At 34.3% G+C, this 21181-nt stretch overlaps 3 protein-coding genes across 6 annotated transcripts; 2 read left to right on the top strand and 1 right to left on the bottom strand.

Annotated features, from left to right (window-relative positions):
- Nucleotides 1–45: 45 nt before the first annotated feature.
- On the top strand, nt 46–11673 carry LOC113495212. The gene is made up of 5 exons (XM_026873833.1): nt 46–228; nt 4447–4559; nt 9384–9544; nt 10566–10752; nt 11348–11673. The coding sequence occupies exons 1-5, from the start codon at nt 193–195 to the stop codon at nt 11499–11501; spliced, it is 651 nt and encodes a 216-aa protein (XP_026729634.1). The 5' UTR covers nt 46–192; the 3' UTR covers nt 11502–11673.
- Nucleotides 6193–7942, top strand: LOC113495211 (SCAN domain-containing protein 3-like). The gene has a single exon (XM_026873832.1). It carries the CDS (start codon nt 6506–6508, stop codon nt 7844–7846), a length of 1341 nt encoding a protein of 446 aa, XP_026729633.1. The 5' UTR covers nt 6193–6505; the 3' UTR covers nt 7847–7942.
- A 1371-nt stretch (nt 11674–13044) lies between the features above and the next one.
- On the bottom strand, nt 13045–19424 carry LOC113495430 (cuticle protein 7). Of its 4 annotated transcripts, none has more exons than XM_026874145.1 (5): nt 18945–19424; nt 16499–16624; nt 15651–15833; nt 14080–14259; nt 13045–13761 (listed from the first exon to the last, which is right to left on the bottom strand). In XM_026874145.1, the coding sequence occupies exons 1-5, from the start codon at nt 19032–19034 to the stop codon at nt 13603–13605; spliced, it is 738 nt and encodes a 245-aa protein (XP_026729946.1). In that variant the 5' UTR covers nt 19035–19424; the 3' UTR covers nt 13045–13602. The 4 variants fall into 4 exon arrangements, with proteins under 4 accessions (XP_026729946.1, XP_026729947.1, XP_026729948.1 ...); XM_026874146.1 differs by having other exon boundaries at nt 16499–16621; XM_026874147.1 differs by lacking the exon at nt 18945–19424 and adding an exon at nt 16782–17442 and having other exon boundaries at nt 16499–16621.
- Between the last annotated feature and the right edge of the window lie 1757 nt (nt 19425–21181).

Below are 21181 nucleotides of genomic sequence, written 5' to 3'. Positions count from 1 at the left end.
TCTGAGGACTCCCGGCTGAACTCCCGTTATAATGAACACCACTTGTTGTCTGCGCGGGCAGTGCGTCGACCGCACGCCCTTCCATTCACGCGAATGTATCTTCTTCACATTCGAAAAATAATCCGCGTATAGTGTGTCGCACTGTTTAATTATTATTATTTAATAGTTAATAATCACAGTTTAATTAGTAAAATGTGTTCAAGAAGTTTATCTATTTATATTAATTTGGTAAGTAAATAAACATTAAAATTATCTATTTATGACTAGAGCATTTATTAAAAAAAAAAAACAAGTAAGTACTACGCTTTTTAATAAATTTTACTGTAAATACATTATAAACATACGATTAGGTACAACTTGCTATGAGAGACCATTCACGATTTCCAATTCTATCGATTATTCCTTATCAAACTGTACCGCTCATGTATGGTTTTAGAAACTTGTATACTGATCTAAATTTATTTGGTATAATTCTTAAATCTTAATGTAATAAGTCGTGCAAAATGTAAAAAAAATGTATTTATCAATATTTTTCGTTATACTCTAAGAAAATACGTTTATTTTGCTGTTCTGAAAACACGTTATAGGTTTACAAATATATTTATGTTTAAGTGTTACTTCGCAAAGAGCACTAAACATAAGTCATAATATACTGAATGGTTGACTGACTCATTGCCAATGCATTTAGAGCGAGCAAGCGCTCAGGAGATGGGTAAAAAAAGTATAAAATAGTGGGTGAAGTTATCTTTATTTTACTGTTACCCACGGCACCCATTCGCTGTCTAAGCGCATTAACGTATCATTAGTTGAAGGTTGCTGACCGACATCATGTTCTATATCTTAGAGACACGGTTAATATCCGCAAAAGGAAGTCGCAAGTCTTGTGTTAACGAACATCACTATGTCTACAGTAAACCTCTTTCCAGCACTTAAGCTTAATAACTATCTTTACGAGTAAATTATAGGCCTTCATGCACGTAGAACTATTAGCTTTATACGCATCGTGACCATAAGTTGATTAACATTGGAGCTTAACGATTTATTCAAATGAACAAGATTCTTGAGGCGGTACATGGCTGTTCTATTAAACTGTTTCTTTCTACATCCTTGTCACTAGGAGAAAAAGTAGTCTCAGTAAGTGGGACACCGAAGTCAACTGTAAACTATTTAAAGTATCGTTATTCGTAGAGTTATCTTTAACAAGACACAAAAATCAGTGTATACTTAAAACGAAAAATGCTTCATTCAGATAACGCATGGTATGTACAAACTTGCCGTTACCGAGCTTTTCTGTACACAGAAAGCAGTAAACTTAGCTGACATAGTAGAAAGTTGTGTGTCAAGTAAATATAAAAGCGTCAGCACATCGTTGTAACTACCATTTGATAACGTGCCAAAACAAACAGTGAAACTTAATGCCATAAACATGCAAAGAAAGTATTGAAGCTTTCGCGGTCCCGCGGTATACTTCCCAAACTAAACGTTTTACTATGACAATAATCGTTACTGCTCGGAAATCGAGTCTCAAAATGTCGTGCAAAAACGTGTTCTCCATTACAATGGACCCCAGAGACCGATGAACACTTTCGCTACTTTTTCTTTATTCAAATTTCACTCTTGATCAATTCCTAATGTCCGCTGAGACTTTCAGTGCACATATTGATAACTATGAGTAAGTAATTGATCCCAAGAGAACAGGTACTTATTGCATCAAAGGAAACGGTGTTACTTGAATTATAAACTAACGAAAGAAACTGATGCAATTCATTGATATTATTTAGCCAGACCTGTAGCATCCCAAAGGACAGGCAAGGAATTTCATTAATGTCTGGCCGTCGTCGTCTTACGTTGAGTTTCGCCTAAACGACAGGGGCATATGGGAAGGTGGGGTAAGACGGGGTAGCGAGGTAAGATGGGGACCCTCCAAAAATATATAATACAGTATTAATTGAAAAGTTATTTTGACGCCATCTAGTCGTATTTATCAGTACTTGTTAGAGTCGCAAAAAGTTTGTTCGAAGGAGCGCACGATTCTTCATGGTAAGTACATTTTTAAAATTTGAAGTGGTTTTATCTAATTATTGAAGCATATAAAGTGCATGACTGTTATAATGTATGATAAACATAATGTGTGACATATTTTTTTTGTTAATTTGTATTTATTTTACTATTGTAAACTCATTAATTCATGCCGGTTTCTTTTGATTTATAACCTCTAAAAATTCAATACAACTTTTAAGTCCAGTTTGGGAAAGATGGGACACTTATGTGGGGCAAGACGGGGTAGGTACCCGATCTTATCCGCTGAGTTGTTATTCAGTTTGTATTGAGATTGCATTCAACATTAACTATTTTTTTATAGTACAGTTCCAAAAACAGTAATGTTGTCATTTCCTGATGCTTAAATGGCTACACCGCCGTAAATCATTTAGCAAACTCTCCACCTCCACCAACTGCTTCAACCTCATGTCTCAAGCAGGCAACAGTAAATGATTATATAGATAATGATGCATTCCATCTGGTTAGCCCGAAAAAGTTAATGCCTTATTCGCGATTCGCCGAAAAAAGACCAAGACAAGTTCGAAGAAGGGGAAAAGCAGCTATTATTACTGCTTTTCTATATAAAAAAGAATGAGAGGAAAACTAAAATAGGTAGAAACTAAAACCACATGTAACAAACAAAAAGTAAATGACAAAAATAACAATAAAGAGAACTTGAAAAACCGAAAAAGCGAAAAGGCACAGAAGAAGAAGATACAGAATGTCTATACTGTCGCGGCTTGTATTCCGATTATCATACTTGTATCACTTATCGTACTTGAGGCAAGTGAGCGCATTGTGTCTGTGCAGGAGTGGAAGACAGCGATGACGAAGCTGAACATATCTGCCCGGTTTGTGAAGATGACGGCGCTTAAATAGTCTATACCCCATCTTACCCCAGGGGTATACCCCATCTTACCCTATAGGTGGGGTAAGATGGGGTGATTCAGTTATTTTTTAAAAGTTTATATTTTTATGAGAAGAACTTATTTTTTTTTTGTTTTGACTGATTGTTATTAAAAGAAGAAAGACTGATTATTTAATTAATAAAAGTTCCTACGTTGTGCAATTAAAAAAGATGGGTTTTATTTATGAAATACCTTAAGGTCCCCGTCTTACCCCACCTTCCCCTATACTTGGAGCAAAACACTAAGTGCATCGTAAATAAATTTCTTCCAACATAACAGATACTTAAGTATTTACTTTATAGCTTCACATATGGTAACTACTTTATGTGAAGTTTCACTCTTGACAGCTATAGTTTATTCTCATGACAGCTAAATTAGACAATATATACACCTGATACTATAGCCTGTTATACGAAGTGAGTTCAATGACATGTTACTCACATATGACCTAGAAATATGACACTGACACTTTCTTCTTGAGGGACTTTTCGATTCACCGCACATAACTACGCTACCCTTTCATTTCCAGTGAAATGAAATTAACTGCAGATACTGTACTTGGAATTTCAAGAGCTTAATGATACGATAATGAGCTTATTTGACTACTTAATGTTTACTGTGTCACTTTAATGCTACTCTCGATACTCGTAGATTATCGAATTAGTAAATTTCAATAGTTCTTTATGACACTACAAGAAACATTAACAAGTAAACACTTCCATCAACTCAATTAAACCTTTAATCAAAAAAGGTTGAGGCTAGATTCAAACGAATATTATTTTCCAACTATCGGTTCGCGACAATCTAGCAATAAACCGTTCCTGCGATAGCTATCCAATAGAATTAGACAAGAAAAAGGACTGGTTTTGTTTGTCAAAGATGGTTCGAGGCAGCGGGATCTGTGTCATTCGGCCACGACACACATACCGCCCTGACAGCAACTCACGCGCCACCGATGAATTCGTGCGGCCAATCATATTTTATTTATATAGCGTCTTGATTTCCTGTAGGTATTACATGAAAATAATAATATTGTATATTCTTTAGTTTTAAAATGCACGTTTAATCAAGTTTTAATTGTGCAAAAAATCAAACCAAAACGCGGAATTCATATTACCTTCTATCTTCTAATATATAAAATTCCCGTGTCACGATGTTAGTTACCGTACTCCTCCGAATCGGCTTAACCGATTTTTACCAAATATTATATGCTTATTCAGTAGGTCTGAGAATAGAACATCTATTTTTCATACCCCTAAGTGATACTAACTACTACGAACTACTTGAAACGCAAAAAAAATTTTTTTGGCCGAAATGGTTTGTTTTTATTTTTTTTATAATGTCGCGTTTAAAATACGTAAAACTAGAAATAATTTATTAGGCAAAGCAACGTTTGCTGGGTCAGCTAGTTATACTATAAAATACCCACCTCATTTTTCAAAACCTTCTTTCACATATGGATTTCGCACTCTGATATTTATTTTTATGTATATTCCAGGCATTTATCGCATGCTGCGTTGTAGCCGACTGCGGTCCAAGATTAAAATACACGTGGGGTGATGCATTACAAGGAACAGATTGTCCAGGACCGGACGGAGCTGCATACCCCAGGTAAATTTACTATCGGTTTTTAGATTACGGTTTTTCAATTTTAAATGGTATAAGATACAAAAATGCTGAACTGTTGTCTATGATTTTTTTGGATATTGTTTTATTTCGCATCAGCAAGCAGCACCAGCTAATAAATTGATGTTTAGTTTAGCAAAGTTCGTCCCACGATTAATTTTTATTAAGAACCAATTTTGCAGTGTTTTTAATATTATGTATGGATATGTATGTATGTATTTATGTATTTTATTATATGTATGTATTTTAGCTAGATATTAGGTACGTATCATAATATTAAAACAGTAGGTAGTATAAATACAAAAAAACTAAATATAAAAAATATATTACGTTTAATGATAATGTATATTATTATGTAAAATATAGGTATAATTAAGTATAAACTTAACATTAAACCCCCAAATTATGTACTTAAATAGAAAACGTTTACGGTGTTTAACAATAAATAATCTTATTATGACAGAAAGTTTTGCCGCCATGACTGTGATTAGGTGTTTGAATAATTTGTACTCACACAAACAACCTGCGATCAATCGCCACTAAAACCTCATATAAAATCACTTTCTTTTTCGCGGTGCGTGTACAGAATGCGTTTTCAAAAGTGACGTGTGATTACTGACGCGAAGTGCTAGTTTAAGGCCTACCTAACCAAAATCTTCAGACAATATTTCCTTTTAAAATATAAAGCATAGCTCTTACTTGTTACATAAAAACTGATAATGTAGATAGGTATTTTTTTTGCTTACACTTTAATGTGTGATTTTGCCCTTAATAATTAACCATTGAGAAATAAAAATGTTTTACTCTCAAGTTTAACGTTTTTCACGCACTTATAAAATAATTATGACTGCGGGAGCACGGTTCTCATAAAATGTTATTCCTTTGGAAAAGAACCGGCAAAAACCTTCATAAGTTGCGTACCCTTAATTTTACAGTCAAGACTAAAGTATCCTTACAAAAAAAAAAACTATCTAGCAATCACGGTTCATGAGCCTTGTGCCAAACGGACCGAGGGACAGACGCCGGCGCGGTGCCTTAGTATAGGTTTTCACACATTTTTCTTCTGGAACCTTAAAAAGGACCTAATGGCTACGAGAATAAGAATACACCTGTGGCATAGCCACAATAGCTTACTCAATTAAAAAATCGTTTAAAATAGGAGTGATCTTTTGAATTCGATATTATTATCCATACATTCCATACCTGTCAACCTAATAATGTTTTGTAAATAGTTGTAGTAATTATAATCATATATTTATATTATTACTAAGCTATAATAGAAATGACGCAAAGAATAATACTTTTTGAAACAATTAAACATATTTGTGTAATTTGAAGTAAACATTATTATGTCCTTCCCACATATGCTGAGAAAATAACGAAACTATTGATAAACCGTAGTCCTTTTGTTGTGCTCTATGAAGTTTATTGCATGTTTGCCGGCTTATCAACTACCGTTTAATATTAACCCACATATCTAACCCATTTCTAGCTACAGATTCACTTCATAATATATATGCAATAGTCCACGGTACCAAACAGATGTTTAAACAAACGTTTATCGGCCAATTTTGATATCGAGCGTAAGACAGACAATTAGAAATGACCATTAAATAAGTTTTAATAAGTAGGAATAACATAAAACGGCTGTTTTACTATGCAACCGGTTAAATAATTGGTAAAGTGCACTTCATCCGGGCGCTATGAAGTTGAATATGTATGCTAGAGAAAGACCGAGTTTCGTTCGGTTTTGCCCGGCTCCGGTCGGACAACTTCGGGGATTGGAATATTGACGTGCCCGCCATCTTGCTATTTCGTGCTCTCCCCAGTCAGTGTAAATACCGAAAACCGCGGCGGGTTTTATTATTACTAGTTTTTTTATGAAAGTACTTGTAAAGTTGTTCTAATTGTGTAAATTTTCTATTTATAAAATGGACGATTATGAGTCAAATTCATCAGATACTGAAAATAGTGACACTGAAGATGTTGATAGAGATGAATTTTACCGGAAATTGTATCAAGTGTACAAAAACAAAAGAGGACTTAATTCTGTGTTACTGGCGCGAGAGAAATATAACTACCTTGTCGCGAGAATAAAGGCGGCAAAAACAACGTTGAAAAAGACGTCCTCGGATTATCATCGTTTAAAGAAATTTGAAGTTATTCGAACGACGGATGGAGACAAACTGTTCACTCTTCCTACACCCGGTAACAAAAAGCGGCAAATGATGGTGCCGATGGATGAAATGTACGACATTATTAAAAAGTATCATATTATGTTAAACCATGGCGGCCGCACTCGCATGAGGGATGAGTTAAAACAAAAATACAAAAACATAACTGCAGAAAGTGTTTTAGTATATTTATCAATGTGCAAATCTTGTAAGAACAAAACTATTTATAAACGTGGAAGACCAGGAGAAAAACCTGGTTTTAGTCCATTACATGAAACTCCGGAGGAGGATTTTTGCATTCCGGCGGATCCTATTTCCGAAGGTTCGCCAACGACTGTAAAATCAGAAATGGAAACTGAAGAGGTAATAAGAGACATACCTGCACCTATACCTATATCCACATACAAATATCCAGAGCTGTATTCACGCGGCCAAGTGGACATACTCGGTGTGACTACTGAATTAGGCGCAGACTATAAATATTTAATGATTTATAGAAATTTAACCAATAAATACATTCATTTGAAACCGATGAAGGAATTAAATGTAGAAGACGCGGTGGAAGCTCTGCTTACAATATTCTTAGAATACGGAGCCCCAAACATATTGCAATCAAAAAATGGTTTAGACCTAATAAAACCTATTTGTACACAAATAGCAGACTTACACGAGGAAATAAAAGTGATTCCCTCTGAGAAACTTTTCAACAAAAGTGATTTTAAGGGTAAATCTAATGAGGATATATTGAAAAAGTTAAATGACTGGTTGATCACTTCACTCAATACTAAGTGGTATCAAGGATTGAAATACGTACAGCACGACTTCAACACTGTTTTCCACGAGGCATTATGTAGAACGCCTTGTCAGATGGTCTTTGGTTCGGATCCGAGAAGAGGTATAGCAAGCGTTTTTCCGAAAAATATATGCGATGATATTTCAACGGAACAGGATTTAATAGCAGTATTAGAGAACAAAGGGCCTGTTGCTCCGAAAGAAGTGAAAGAAGAAGAGTCGGTGACATTACCTAGCGATTTAATTAAAGAAGAGGCTGATAGTGATGACGAGAATGTCGATGAAGATAAAGAACTGATAGCATAGGTATCTTTTTGTAACTGTGTATTAATTAATCATGTAACCTCTTTGATACAAAATTTAAAATATTTGTAATTAATATTCTTTTTTAATATTTCATAAATAAAAAATAATAGTTATTCGGTCGTCATCGTTTTCAAACTAAATCATACAAGTATAGAGACATGACAAGTTTAAAGAAATATTTGGTGTAACGGGTGTTTTTATTATAATGAGGTTGATTTGAAAGCGGTTACTATGCCTATACTAAAATAAAAACAGTACTTTGATACTTGAACATATTTGTTTGTGTAGATATTTATCGAAGCAGGGCAGAGGCTCAAATTGTACTGATGACCCTGTTTACCTGGTCAAACTTACAATAGGCATCTTTATAGAGATCACAATGATAATTGTTCGCGAGAATGTATGATTCAATTTATTAATATTTAAAGGTCATTACTACTATCTTTTAAATAACCATCACGAAGAACGGAAACCTTTTTTTTACTAAAAATGGTTCGATATTTGTCAATAGGTTCTAACCAACAAGTCACGAAAATTTACTAGTAGGTACTAAAGTGTTTTACAAAAACGTCAGAAACTTGTAGGATTTTTCTCCAAAAAGTTTAATAGCGGAGAGCCCAGTACAAGAACAAAGCATTCAGGTTGACAGTAATAAATTATATTGTAAAGACATCAAACGGAAACAATGAACGCAAAAAAACAGTTTGACACGAAGGTAATATGCGAAGTTAACAAGCAAAGCTCCGTTAACACTAATGCACTTGTATTTTGTACGTGAGAACTTTCCCACTGCTCATCTTTGTTCGCTCACCATTACAGTGTCCCTAATATATTCTGCGTTTATTGTAATTACAAAATTATGATCACATCCGAAACGAAACGTAAGAATGAACGCTTTTTACTTAGTTTAGCGACATCTAGCGGTTGAAGTCGTAGGCTTGTTGCCAATTAGTACTTTAGTCGCCACATTCGTTCGTTTTTCTTACGCAGTGGACTGGAAACTATAAATTAAGTTTTTCAGCACTTAAAATCTATAACATGTCACTAATTTACACTTCTTTTCTTTTACTCGTGAAAACGAAATCCATTGGCAAAAGCAATATGTCTTGCCGTGGAGAAAGTAAATTCTCTAGAACATCCAATTCAGATCCTAACCATTACAGACAGCAATGAGAGTCAGAAAAACAATCGAATTTACAAAACAAGCGATATGTTAAAAAGCATGCATCAAATAGTAAATATGTTTTGACTAGACACACAAAGATATTCACCTTCTTTAGCTGTACAATAGCAGCTTTTTTAACAGGCTTCAGGGCCCAAATTCCTCTATTTATTAAGTATGACCCATGAAAAAATGGCAATTGGATTAAATTTGACTCTAAGTATTTTGCCAACACAACAACTGAAAATTCATTGCATTGACCATGAGTTCATTCATCGGCCATTGTAAATCGCAGAATTGGGGTCCTGATAAACTGCATCAATAAATAAATTTCGCTCAATCAAAAATGCTAAATATTTTTCTCTTAATTTCCAGGCATTTAGTGAACAGGGCGTTGAAGTCAGGACCATGGCAGTCGTCACGGCAGGGTCGCGGGGTGCGGACAGTGGACCCTGCGATCATGAGGAGAGCACTACTTGATGCTCATGCCGGATATTCCGAGAGCGCCAGAGTTCATTCAGGTGGAAATAGAACTGGTGAGTGAATTAGTACTTTTTATTTTTGTAACAGAAATTGCAGATGAGAATGGAAAACATTTTGGGTGGTAGACCTTTTGGTTCAATCAAGGTCTAAAGTAGAGAAAGTATAATAATATGATAGAAATGGCTTATTGAGACTTTCTGAGTACTGGTTCAAAGGTCATTTATTTATTTATTTTTATTTATTTATTTAGGCACATCAACAACATAAACACAAACATAAAAATAAACATTACACGAATCTTAAAACTAGTGTTTACATCAATTATAGACGTGCACAACAATTACAAAAAAAAGAAAGAAAGTCTTCACAGTATTCACAGGTACAATATTGCTATATAAAAAGGAGTAAAATTAAACAACTTTGAAAAGTAGAAGATATTAAGTAGTAACAAAAATAAAAAAAAAGTACAGTAATAATAATAAAAAAACATCATCGAAAACAATTACTTATTACTATCAAGTAACTTTATAGTGTAGCCGAAAAAATGAAACATACATTTTAAGATATACGCGTTTGATATTTTCTTTCAAATAATGATTTTACATACAAATTATGAACACTAGAATAATGGAAACTAGTAAACGTAAGAGAGGTGTGATCTTATTAACATCCCATTGTCACAGTCAATCTACATCTAGTAAACAATAGGGTATCATTTACAGTACTTTTCTGTGTCAATATGATCTCGAGTTACTCTACTTTGAGGATGCTATTGAAACGATCGTTCTAATTATATATCTATACAATGAATAGATTCTTTATCCCAAGTAGAAGTCACAAATAAGAGACTCTCTATGCCATGAATAAGACCACGGAAAAGATTAAGATCTTTTTTTTAATTGCCCATAATCTACGTCTGTAATTGCGAGAAACCTTGCTAGATTATTCTTCTGCCTGAGGAAGGAACAATTCACATGCACTTCCGGATCATGCGGAGAAAAATTACCTTTCAGCACTTACAACTAATAGTACCTATTTATAAACATCCATATCCATAATATAATTGTATTTCAGGTCGTGCCACAAACCTGCCAGGATTATCGCCGGCACCTACAAACTCTTGCGGTGGCACTCGCCTCTGTAGGACGCGGTACAACACTACAGCCCCCATGTACGGCGTGTCACTGACGTCGGGTCAGCCAGTCACTATCGTGCAGAAGTTCCCAGATTTACTGCAGCAGGTCGTCTTCGAGGTTTGCGAGTAAGTATTCATGAAATATACGTTGAAAAGAACAACACTTAGCATAGTCTCTTACCTTTTCATTCGTTGAGACGTTGACAACGTTAAAAGCGATCCTTTGCTAAACGCTGTTCTTAAATACCGCTGACACTGTATTCAAAATTAGTGCCTTTACTATAAGCGTCGAAAGCTCCATTCTACCGCTTAGGTATTATGTATATGATCAATGAGAATTGTTCCAGAGTTAATGATTTTTACGTCGTAAGCCACAGAATATACTTTAGTATTTAGTTTATATAGATTAAGATAATGGGAGACTCAGTCATGTGTAAAATAAGTATGTTGACATGTATCGTCCCTAATTTAAAACCTACCTTCCGAAAATCTAGAAAATTCCGTAGCTAGTATTGAATCACGGATTTAAGACAAAAATATTTCACAATACTTGTTAGATTTTATCAATCCCTCACGGTTTGGTTCTTCACAAAACACATTTGTTTGTTTCTACTTACAAATCAATTTTCGTTAGAGAATGAGTGCTATGTCCCCAAACTATTGTTGAAAGTTTTGTTACTTAATTTCAATAAACACTTCTAAATTCTCTGTATCATTTCAGATCAAGTGAGTGTTCGATGGTCCGAGGGACGTGTTCTCAAACGTACGTGCCTTACCTATTTCTGGTACTACCATTAGGTCCCGTCACGCTAACCGGTCAGGACTACGTGCTCGTCGAGTCTGGCTGCGTCTGTAGACCAGACCCGGTCTCGTAGACCTAGACCTACTCTAGAGCATTTAGTGTGAAGAATTAGGGGAACAATTAATCCGTCCACAAGTAATCTTTATTACGAGTTTCGAATCGTCTTTTATTTTTGGTTTTTGGAGAATAGTATGTGCAGAGAATTATGTTAAATGAAGATATTTAAAAAAGCTTTTTTATGTCACTAGAGGTGTGAAATCATGAGAGAACTTCTATCGATTGCTTTTACATAATTTATTCAGCTTTTGAAGGTTTATTCAACCTTATGTTTTTGTAATGACAAAGATGTTTCTATGACCATATTTAAATAGTAATTAATGAAAGAAGCTTTTTAAAAATATTTACAAATTAACTAAGTACATAAAGACTTGTTGTTGCATTTAATTCAATTATTTTTATAAATTGGTATAAAAGAAGTATTTTAAGTTAATATTCTAAAAGGGAAGATAGCTATTGGTATTAAAGGGTGCATTTATTCAACTGTAAAATCGCCGGCAAATTATGAATATAATTTTTCGGCCATTTTTCAATAAAAGTTTACTTAAACAGACTGAATATTAATTTTATATTTTTGTTAATTTATTATAGATTTTTATATTTATTTTATTTACCGTTGTTCGACGGTATTTATTTATTTAACGAATAGATTTTATAGAGATCTAATAATTGTGAATAACTTATGATTATTTTATAACGATTTCTACAATCGCTCATGTTACGTTTAGTTACGAACAACGAATGTATCAAAGATTTAATAAAATTTAATGGAAACAAATTGTTTATTTTTTTTCTATGTTCTGTATTTCAGCGTTGGGAAGTATTTTATATCACTACGGTTTGATATTTTTACAAAAAAAAAAATAGTTTTTACAAATCGAATGACTAACTGCACGCAGTACCTAAACATAAGCATATGAATGCACGTGTTACCTATAGCAAAATTCGATAAGATTTTTTAAAATGGAAGTATTAAAAATATGACAGCTTCGCCAAAACACGTTTTAGGCGTTTGCATTGATAACAACTTTATTCGAAAATGCAACAGTGCATTCCAAAATGCTAGTCTCAAACAAATTGATGATGGAAGTGATTTTGTGATGTGGGCCCTTGGTTTGCTTTTCCGATAAAGTTGCCAATTTCCATGCATTAATTGTTCTAAACAAACATCTGTGACATAGTTATTCTAAAATTGTGTAACTTTCTACATGATTTAGAAAGTATTACAATGTTTGATACAAATCGAACGTTGACCTCACGACCTCACTGTACTTCACTTGTAAGGTACTTAAAAACGTAAAGAATAACAGTGCGCCATTTGTTAAAATAAACGTAAACGCGCATTTGTTTAAAAACTCAATTAAAAAAAATGCGACTAAAAACCAGATTGAAACATCAATAAAGATTACTAAATCAAAATGGTATATTTGTAGACTGAAATATCAGCCGCTTATTGAGTCAATAATTATAGTTAAAATATCTATGTTTTCTAATAAAAAAAACTCATTTTTTTAAGTTCGGCACTTATTAGATATGTATTAATAAATAAAACGACAAAATAAATAATAGTAACTTTATTATCATTGAATAAGCTACATATTTTTTCGCAATCACAAAATTTTAAATAACATTTCTACTACATTGTATTTATTCACATTGGGGTTCCTTGCTTTGCCAAATATGGCGTCTAACTGTACTACAATTTTACTTAGCTTCCATAGGCTTAATCCTATAGGTACAAAAATATAAATTAGGATATTCACTAAGTTTAAAATGACCGTCTGTGTGTATAATTGTCTTATTCACACAACGATACAACATGTAATTCAATTGTAATTTATAGCTTTATTCACGAGGCACACAGTAACCTTATATCCTATTTTATACACACTAGCTAAATTGTCTACATCTACGCAATATTGGTTTGAATTACTTAATTAAAATTATGACTTAATTTCAAACCGATTGGAAACTCATACAAGGATTTTATTATTGTTGGCAACCCTGTATTTATGATAGCAACCCAGCACAAGTTTGTAATCTGTGCTTGTCAATTTGACATTTCTTTTTTTTAATTTTCCTTTGCATAGAAGTAGACAGGTAGGTATTATTTAAACTTATTGTTCGTAGCGGTAGTATTGTTGTGGGGCGGGCTGCTGTGGCCGGGGCTGTGCGTGAGCGGCGTGGCCGGCATGAGCGACCTGTTGGGGCTGGATCAGAGCCTGTGGCTTAGGTGTGGGGATCTTGACTACGATGTCTGTGGGCTGTCTTGATACCTAGAATATAAAAGTATTTTTATATGCTGATTTGTAAAAGAGACAATAGGCAGATGTATTTGTAAAGTAACTACTTATATAATTTCTAAAATAAATATTGGCCTTTGTTTGTTAAGTTAGTATTAATGTGGTTGTATTAATTTAAATCATGTCACAATTTTGCCACTAGATCTGTGACAAAAGATTTATATAGCCTTTTTGAGGAGCACCGAAATTAAAAGTAAGTGATTAAATTTTGATACCCTCGATTAAAAGCATGTCCTGACAAGCTTTGATTCAGGAAACAGATTTTTATAAAAAAGTGTAGTCTCAACTAACCTCAGCCTTGAAACCTTCCTTAGGATCAGCGGTGTAGGTCACAGTTCTGATGAAGCCATCGCTGTCGACCACGGAGTAAGAGCCCTTGATGACGTCACCGTCTCTCTGCTCCTTACGGTTCTGGTAGTTCGTGTACTGGTCATCGTTCACGTCGAAACCGAACTGGTAGGAAGGGTTGGGCTGGAAAGAAAACGTGGGTTAATTAAGGATGATATAGCAGTGGAAGGGAATGATACGGTGGTTCTAGCCAGTAAGACTCTGGTATAATTATCTCGCTACCTATTTCAAGATGAGGAAAGTCTCTGAGAATTGCCCAAGGTAAGAAAGGAATATCAGACTATTTTACCTACAATAGATGCTGGAATATTACAAGACTCATAATTAAGCGTAGGTCTTGATCGCATGGTAGCCGCGCAAAGGTGACCTATCGATCTCCAAAAACCTACATTTTCTGAAATCAAATTTAATGGTCGAAGTAAGAACGAAAATATACAAACGGCTTCAAATTAAAACTACTCTGAATCAAAATCGGTCCATCCATTCCGGATGCTGAGGTAACAAAAAAGTAACAAATTCAAACCAATTGAGAACCTCCTCTGTTTTTAAGTTATACGTCATTATCAACGTCAGTCAGAAATAAACTTACATACTGTTATAACCGTCTACCAAGTAATTAAAAGCGCAAACCATGCATTTCCGTCATATTTACCGTTCTAACTATACTTGACACTTAACTACATAATTCCTGAACGCCTTGTTAACTAACTAATGTCAACTAGTAATTAATTCCAAATATCGCCACGCAAATCAAAGAAAGTTATTTCCTTGACATCGTAAGCCGATCTTATACGCAGTACGCTTTATCTATACTACCATTACCTGTGCCGGTAATATGAACTGTATTAAATAAACTGTTATCGTTGTGGGAGAGAGATAGCGTACTATACACCAGACAGCGGCATCTCACTTTCTCAAAAGCGACAATCCTGTTTCAAGAGTTTATGGTAGAGCGCTGAATACGGGTTTCTTAGTGAAAGTTGCAGGCAACAGTATTCCTGCTCTTGTTAATTTGATCCATCCGTGTTGTCTATAAGTACCTACAGCCGTTGGACTGTGGACATTGTATCGATATAAGGAAATAAGATCGAACTAAACTGGGTCAGAACGATTCCGGAGTCTACGTGTTATAGTAGAGATTGTAAATAAAACAACGTGAGAATCGAGAAGTGGAATCGATTAAAATAAATATATTATCTATCATTGGTTTTGTCGTTCGATTCATTTATTTTATTGGTTGTTACTTAATGAAATGTTAAGAGCCCTGTAATTATGTTCGTCTATTTATCGAAACCTCTCTATTTTACACTCTGTGTTTATATTATAGTAATATACGACTTCCTAAATCCATCCCGACATACTTGCAGCAGAATTAAGAGAGCACGATTTATTTTCCAGATTTTATGAAATAATTCCTAATTTTCCAAGCACTATTTTTTTACCATCGTACACGTATATCTACGGATCCTCCTACTATGAGATAACAAGAAAAAATATCAATAAAAACAACTTACGTCATATTCCTCGGGCTCGCGTTGTTCCTGTGGCCTTGGGGCTTGAGCCTGATACTGTGGCCTGTACTGCTGCTGCGGTTGGGGTTGCGGTTGGTACTGAGGCTGAGGTTGGTACTGCTGTTGGGGTTGAGCTTGGTGCTGGTACTGGCTCTCGCCTTGGAGCGTGTACAGTTGTTGAGCGGCCTGGAGGACATTAGATGTCGTGAATTAAAGTACTTAATAAGATCGGGAAGAAGTAGGGCTAAGTTTGATCTATGACCAAGCTGTGCATATAAGATAACGAGCATTTCGTGAAGTCTAGTAATAGTAATGTCTTCATTTCAGAATTTATCTTTCTTGGCATTATGGTCATGATTCACAATTTTATCGTTAGTTTTTTTTTCCTAATTCCTAAAATGCAGTTTGAGGATGTCTAGTTCAATCTGGCTCTGACCATATATTAATGTAGATGCTGAGCCTTGCCTTGATATTTTATTTAAAATCCAAAATGACAAGCTAAAACGCGTGCCGTCTTTTAAATTATGGTCTTAAATGAAGCTCATTACAGCTCATATTGTTTTTATTTGATATCAAATTATTCAGTGAATCAGAACTGCACAATTGCAGGACAAATTCAGAAGACCAAAGTGCTACCCTGTTCCACTTGAATTGAGACATTTATATATTGAAATCGATTTGTGCATTGTAATATTTAAGTTATCATTAAGTGTCAGGTGAACATCAATGCTGTAATATAAACCTTTTGAACGTCGAGTCATAGTAAGTTTTAGGGGGATACCATATGACACAAACGTTTAAAGGCTTGATAACAGTGCAGAAGTGCTTAGTGACGTAGTTAATAATCTTACAGGTCTGGGAGCTGCCTGCTGTGCGTGTTGTGGTCTCGGTATGATCTGTGTCTGTGCTGCCGCCGGTCCAGCGCCATGCTGGTCGGCAAGGTACTGTCTTAGTAGGTGTGGGTCAAAGCCTGCCTGCAGACAAAGTTGATATGTGACTAATTGAGTAAGGGGTTTTACTTGCTTTGAGGTGTGAAGTGGTAGAATTGGACTTTGATATTGGGAGTGGATCTAGGTCAGTACTTAATAATGATAGTAAGCGGGTTAGTGTATCATATTGGTTCTTAATGTTTACTTTTGTATTCCATTGAACTTCTTGATGGTTTTCAAAATCATCTATTACTTTCATATTTGGCTGACATAAAAAGGAATGCGATTGCAGTCTCTTTAAGCAAAATGTTACAACAATGCCGTAATACTTATCAATGACCAATTATGCACGACCAATAACCTCAGAGGCCTAATTTCACGGCGTTGCACTCGAGTCATTAGAAAAATAAAGCTAAGTACCGACTCGCGTTAATCAGTGCGATCAAAAGGCCGTTGCATAACGTAATCCAATTATATCTCGTTACAGTTCGTTCGGAAAAAACACGGCGCTGACGTTACGAAACGTCAAAAGTGTAACAGACATGTAACATGTCTGCCAACTCTGGCTGTATGTGGTCTTGTCTTGGCCAATTTGTCAAGGGTTGCCAATGCCAAATACGCGCATGTTCGTTGTGTAAAAAAGCTGTGTTCAATTGTTTTCCGGTCTGTTTTGCAGCCAATTACAGCGTTTAGTGAAGCAAGCGAGTCACATGGATGTGTTGCGATGAATTGTAATGTTGTGCCACTTTCTGCGGCTATGATCGATTTCTTCCTTTTTGTTTGTAGCTAATTGATGCAGTTATGACATGTCGTGTAATAGGAACCGGTTTTTGTTTAGGTAATTAACATTTTTGTGCTTTGATTGGTACATTTTACTTTTAATCTACCACATTTTTATTTAAGTATAAGTAAGTAGTAAAGTGCTCATCTGTATATTTTCTTTTCAGTGTTATGATTTGTCGGGAGACAAAAAACATAATTCACTTTTACATTTAGAGGAACAAACAAACGGCCTCCCACGGTCTTACCAATTTCATAGATCGATATTTTGCTAAAACTCATCACAATATTTCGATATGTCGGATACAGACGAAATGTCAATATAATTATAGAGAATATATCAATATACTTTTTTAAATACTATAAAATTAAAAGATAATTATGGAACAGAAGCACACTTGTTAATATTTCTTGAAACTTGAAACGTTCTTGAAAAGAAAATCTTATTAACAAGAATATTTTGCAACATGTTGCAGTCGGTAATAACGAACGTGAATTTTATCTTTATTATTGTAAGATTAACGGTCTATATTATGTAAGTTTTCATTGACCGTATTAAAAATGTATATTCTAAAGACTGCCTAAGGTCGAAATAATACTTACATATGTTATCTAACAATAAAATCAATTGCAATCTGAATTGCACTTTGTTCTCTTTCGAGACTTATCAATTATTTTAACATTTAAAATGTTGGACACTAGAAATCAAAATTATTTATCACTATAATGATATTAAATGCCAATATTTTAAATTAAACAATATTTAGGTAATCGCAGGCAATTTTATTCACCGGTTTATAAAATGTCAGTTTTTTTTTTATTTCTAGCTACAAAGTTCGAATTTCAAATAGCGAAAATATGTTTCCCACCTCTCATATTTTATTGTCATTTCGAGAAAGGGAAGATTTTATGGCTCTTAATAGTCACACATGATATTTATTTCCACTTAATTATCCATTACTATTTTATTTCAGGCCATTTGTAGCTTACAGCGGGACAAAGGCCTGCCTTCCCTTCTTTTAGGGCCGAGTTTTGCGAGAAGGAATCGATTTTATCCCGCCTTCTGGGCCTGCCATTTTACACCCTGTACCAGTTTCACCTAATCTTAAATTACGAATCACAATTTCTGTTGCAATGAGAACAATGAGTTACTTAGTTCACGTCTCAACGGATAATGACTCGCGAAGTTAAAGGTTAAACCTGATGGATATAATTGACTAGGTACTATGCAACTTGAACTGAATTTGTTGCTAAGAAAATTTATAGTTTAATTCATTTAGTCGTTTTATTCGTATTGAATTATTTTATGACTATTTATAAGGTTTAATTCAGCTAATTAAAAGGGTTTTCCTTTAAACAGACGAATTGTTAAAAAAAAATAAAAGTTATAAGAGAGAAAGTTGCTACTGGTTAAAAAAGTTATTACAGAAAAAAAAATATTTACTTCATTTTAATTTTCGTCTATTCGAAAATGTTTTGTTTATAATCGCTACAAAAAGCACAGTAATTTCTTAAACTTCAATATCAATTAAAATTAAAACTATCTCAATTAATGCCTATATACTTTAAACTTTAAATAAAGACTCACTTGTTGATGCTGGGGTTGGTACTGATGCTGTGGCACGGGTACCGCCAAAACACACCCCAATACTGCCAACGTGACACACTGACGTAACATGTTGCACACACAAAAAATATTTATCAAAAAAAATAAAATTCAAAATGGCCACAGTACACTCGCGACTTATTTACGTATCGTGCGGTGCGTGTAAGTAACTCTCACTATATATAGAGGCACCCCTTCTAGCGAAGGTGGTTAAGGCGGGAGTAATGTGGCTGAATACATGTATGTATGTGTGTGCCACGAAATTAAAATTGGAGCATCTGTTTTTGGACTTGGATTTTTTTATGCCTTGACCATTAAAAAAAATATGTTTTAAGATTTCAGACGTTGCAGAAATTTCAGTTTTTACGTAAACGTAAGAAGATTAGTTTTCTATCTGGTTATTAGCAAATTATAACGATGAACTAAGACCGATCTTTTTATGTTTTTAAGCTCTACATTGAATCATTCTGTCATAGGATTATTCTAACATTTTTTATGCAAGCATAAGTCATCTTATCCAATCTTAATCAATCTTTCAGCTTTCATACTTTCTTAGAAGCTTTTAGAAAAGTCCTTTTTGAAATTTTTGGTTGTTTGATCTAGATAGCTATTATGTAGTTTTTTAGTAAGAAGTAATTTATAGAATAAACTTGTTTTTAATCATGGTGTAGGGATATGGTTTTTAGGCTTATACTAGGCATTCATCCAGACCTCTTCATTAGAAAGGACTTTTTATGATACATTTACCAATCAACTGTTTAACTTCTTTCAAACGTCGAGGTACCTACTTAAAACTAAGTTCAGTTGTAATAATAATTAACTAAGCTGATGCTTGGCAAGGTAACTTACGAATTTAACCTTTAAACAAAATTAGATAATGACTAGGTAAAGCTTTTGTTTCATTGACCATTCACAAAAATGGCTAGTTCAAAATTAATCACTTATTTTCTTACTAGCTGTTGCCCGCGACTTCGTCCCCGTGGGTAAAAGATATAAGTTATGATTTATAGCTGCCCTGTTTTTTTTTCACATTTTCTATTGTATCTTCGCTCCTATTAGTCGCAGCGTGATGGTTTATAGCCTAAAGCCTTCCTAATATTTTTTCAATTTGGACCAGTAGCTCCTGAGATTAGCGCGTTCAAACAAACAAACTCTTCAGCTTTATATATTAGTATAGATTGAAGCAAAATAAACAACAATATACTATCTACGTGAATAGATACTTAGTGTATTGTATATTGCGGTCTTAGCCTTGCTAGTTCTTAATGCCAATGCACTCTCAGATGTGCAAAATATCAATTGCTCAATACTGCGTTCACTTTTGTTTTAAAATACCTTTTTCAAGATAATTCATTAGATCAAGAAAATTGATCACCGATGATAAGTCATGAGTGTTTTGTTGATTATTGAGGTCAAGGTTTTCTGCTGCTGTTCCAGTGATATGTGTTCTAAAGCTATTTGTGCTTCTTGTCTTGTTAAAACGTTAAAATCGGTATACTAAAGGGAGGCTTCGATAATAAAGATTCGGACACCATCCTATGATTAAGGTGCTTGAAAAAAGGTGAACCAGACTTGGTTAATTTTGTTCTACAACTAGATACTACAGTATTTCTTTAATGTCGGTACTTAAACTAATGGAATACAGAAAGTAATTACGGATCTCATGTTAGGAACTTTGATACCGCCATCACCTATTATAGTAGAGCTGTTGCAGTCGTGGAAGCGAGATAACGCACTAGACTTTATAGAGCGTCGACTCTCTTCAACTTTAAGGGATGATGAGAAGGCCCTTATTAGTGAAGCTGAAGGCTTCACTAATAAGGGCCTTCTCAAAATCTCAATCAAATCTTCTCAAAATTACATTAGAACTAAATAACCCTGATTAAAATTAACTTTATTGTTAATCCTGAGGGATTGATTTTATTTCTGGACGAGGCAGCATTCCTGTAGGCTTATAATATATTTGAGATATATGTATCTTAAAATTAATCGTTACAAATATTAGTCTGGTAGTTTACAGTAGAATATTTAACAAGTACTTTAAGTTCATTTTTAACTGTTCCTTTATTAAGTTCATCTCTGATGTCCTCGGGAAAGCTATTGAGAATGTATGGAAAAGTTATGGAATATTTTTAGACTAAACCATAAATGCTATCTACATTAAGAGAAATTAGAATTGAGTGACATTTCGCGGTCTTATTAAAATAGATTCTAATCCA

The sequence above is a fragment of the Trichoplusia ni genome, chromosome 6 (assembly GCF_003590095.1).
Source record: "Trichoplusia ni isolate ovarian cell line Hi5 chromosome 6, tn1, whole genome shotgun sequence".
NCBI lineage: Eukaryota > Metazoa > Arthropoda > Insecta > Lepidoptera > Noctuidae > Trichoplusia > Trichoplusia ni.
This window is presented reverse-complemented; position numbering and strand designations above follow the sequence as displayed.

Coding starts and splice junctions, on each gene's coding strand:
- LOC113495212 (XM_026873833.1), top strand. CDS start 193: ATGTGTTCAAGAAGTTTATCTATTTATATTAATTTG. Junction 4,560..9,383: donor GACGGAGCTGCATACCCCAG/GTAAATTTACTA, acceptor CTTAATTTCCAG/GCATTTAGTGAACAGGGCGT. Junction 10,753..11,347: donor GTCGTCTTCGAGGTTTGCGA/GTAAGTATTCAT, acceptor GTATCATTTCAG/ATCAAGTGAGTGTTCGATGG.
- LOC113495211 (XM_026873832.1), top strand. CDS start 6,506: ATGGACGATTATGAGTCAAATTCATCAGATACTGAAAATAGTGACACT.
- LOC113495430 (XM_026874145.1), bottom strand. CDS start 19,034: ATGTTACGTCAGTGTGTCACGTTGGCAGTATTGGGGTGTGTTTTGGCG. Junction 15,834..16,498: donor AGCAGGCAGCTCCCAGACCT/GTAAGATTATTA, acceptor AATGTCCTCCAG/GCCGCTCAACAACTGTACAC. Junction 13,762..14,079: donor AGGAAGGTTTCAAGGCTGAG/GTTAGTTGAGAC, acceptor TTTATATTCTAG/GTATCAAGACAGCCCACAGA.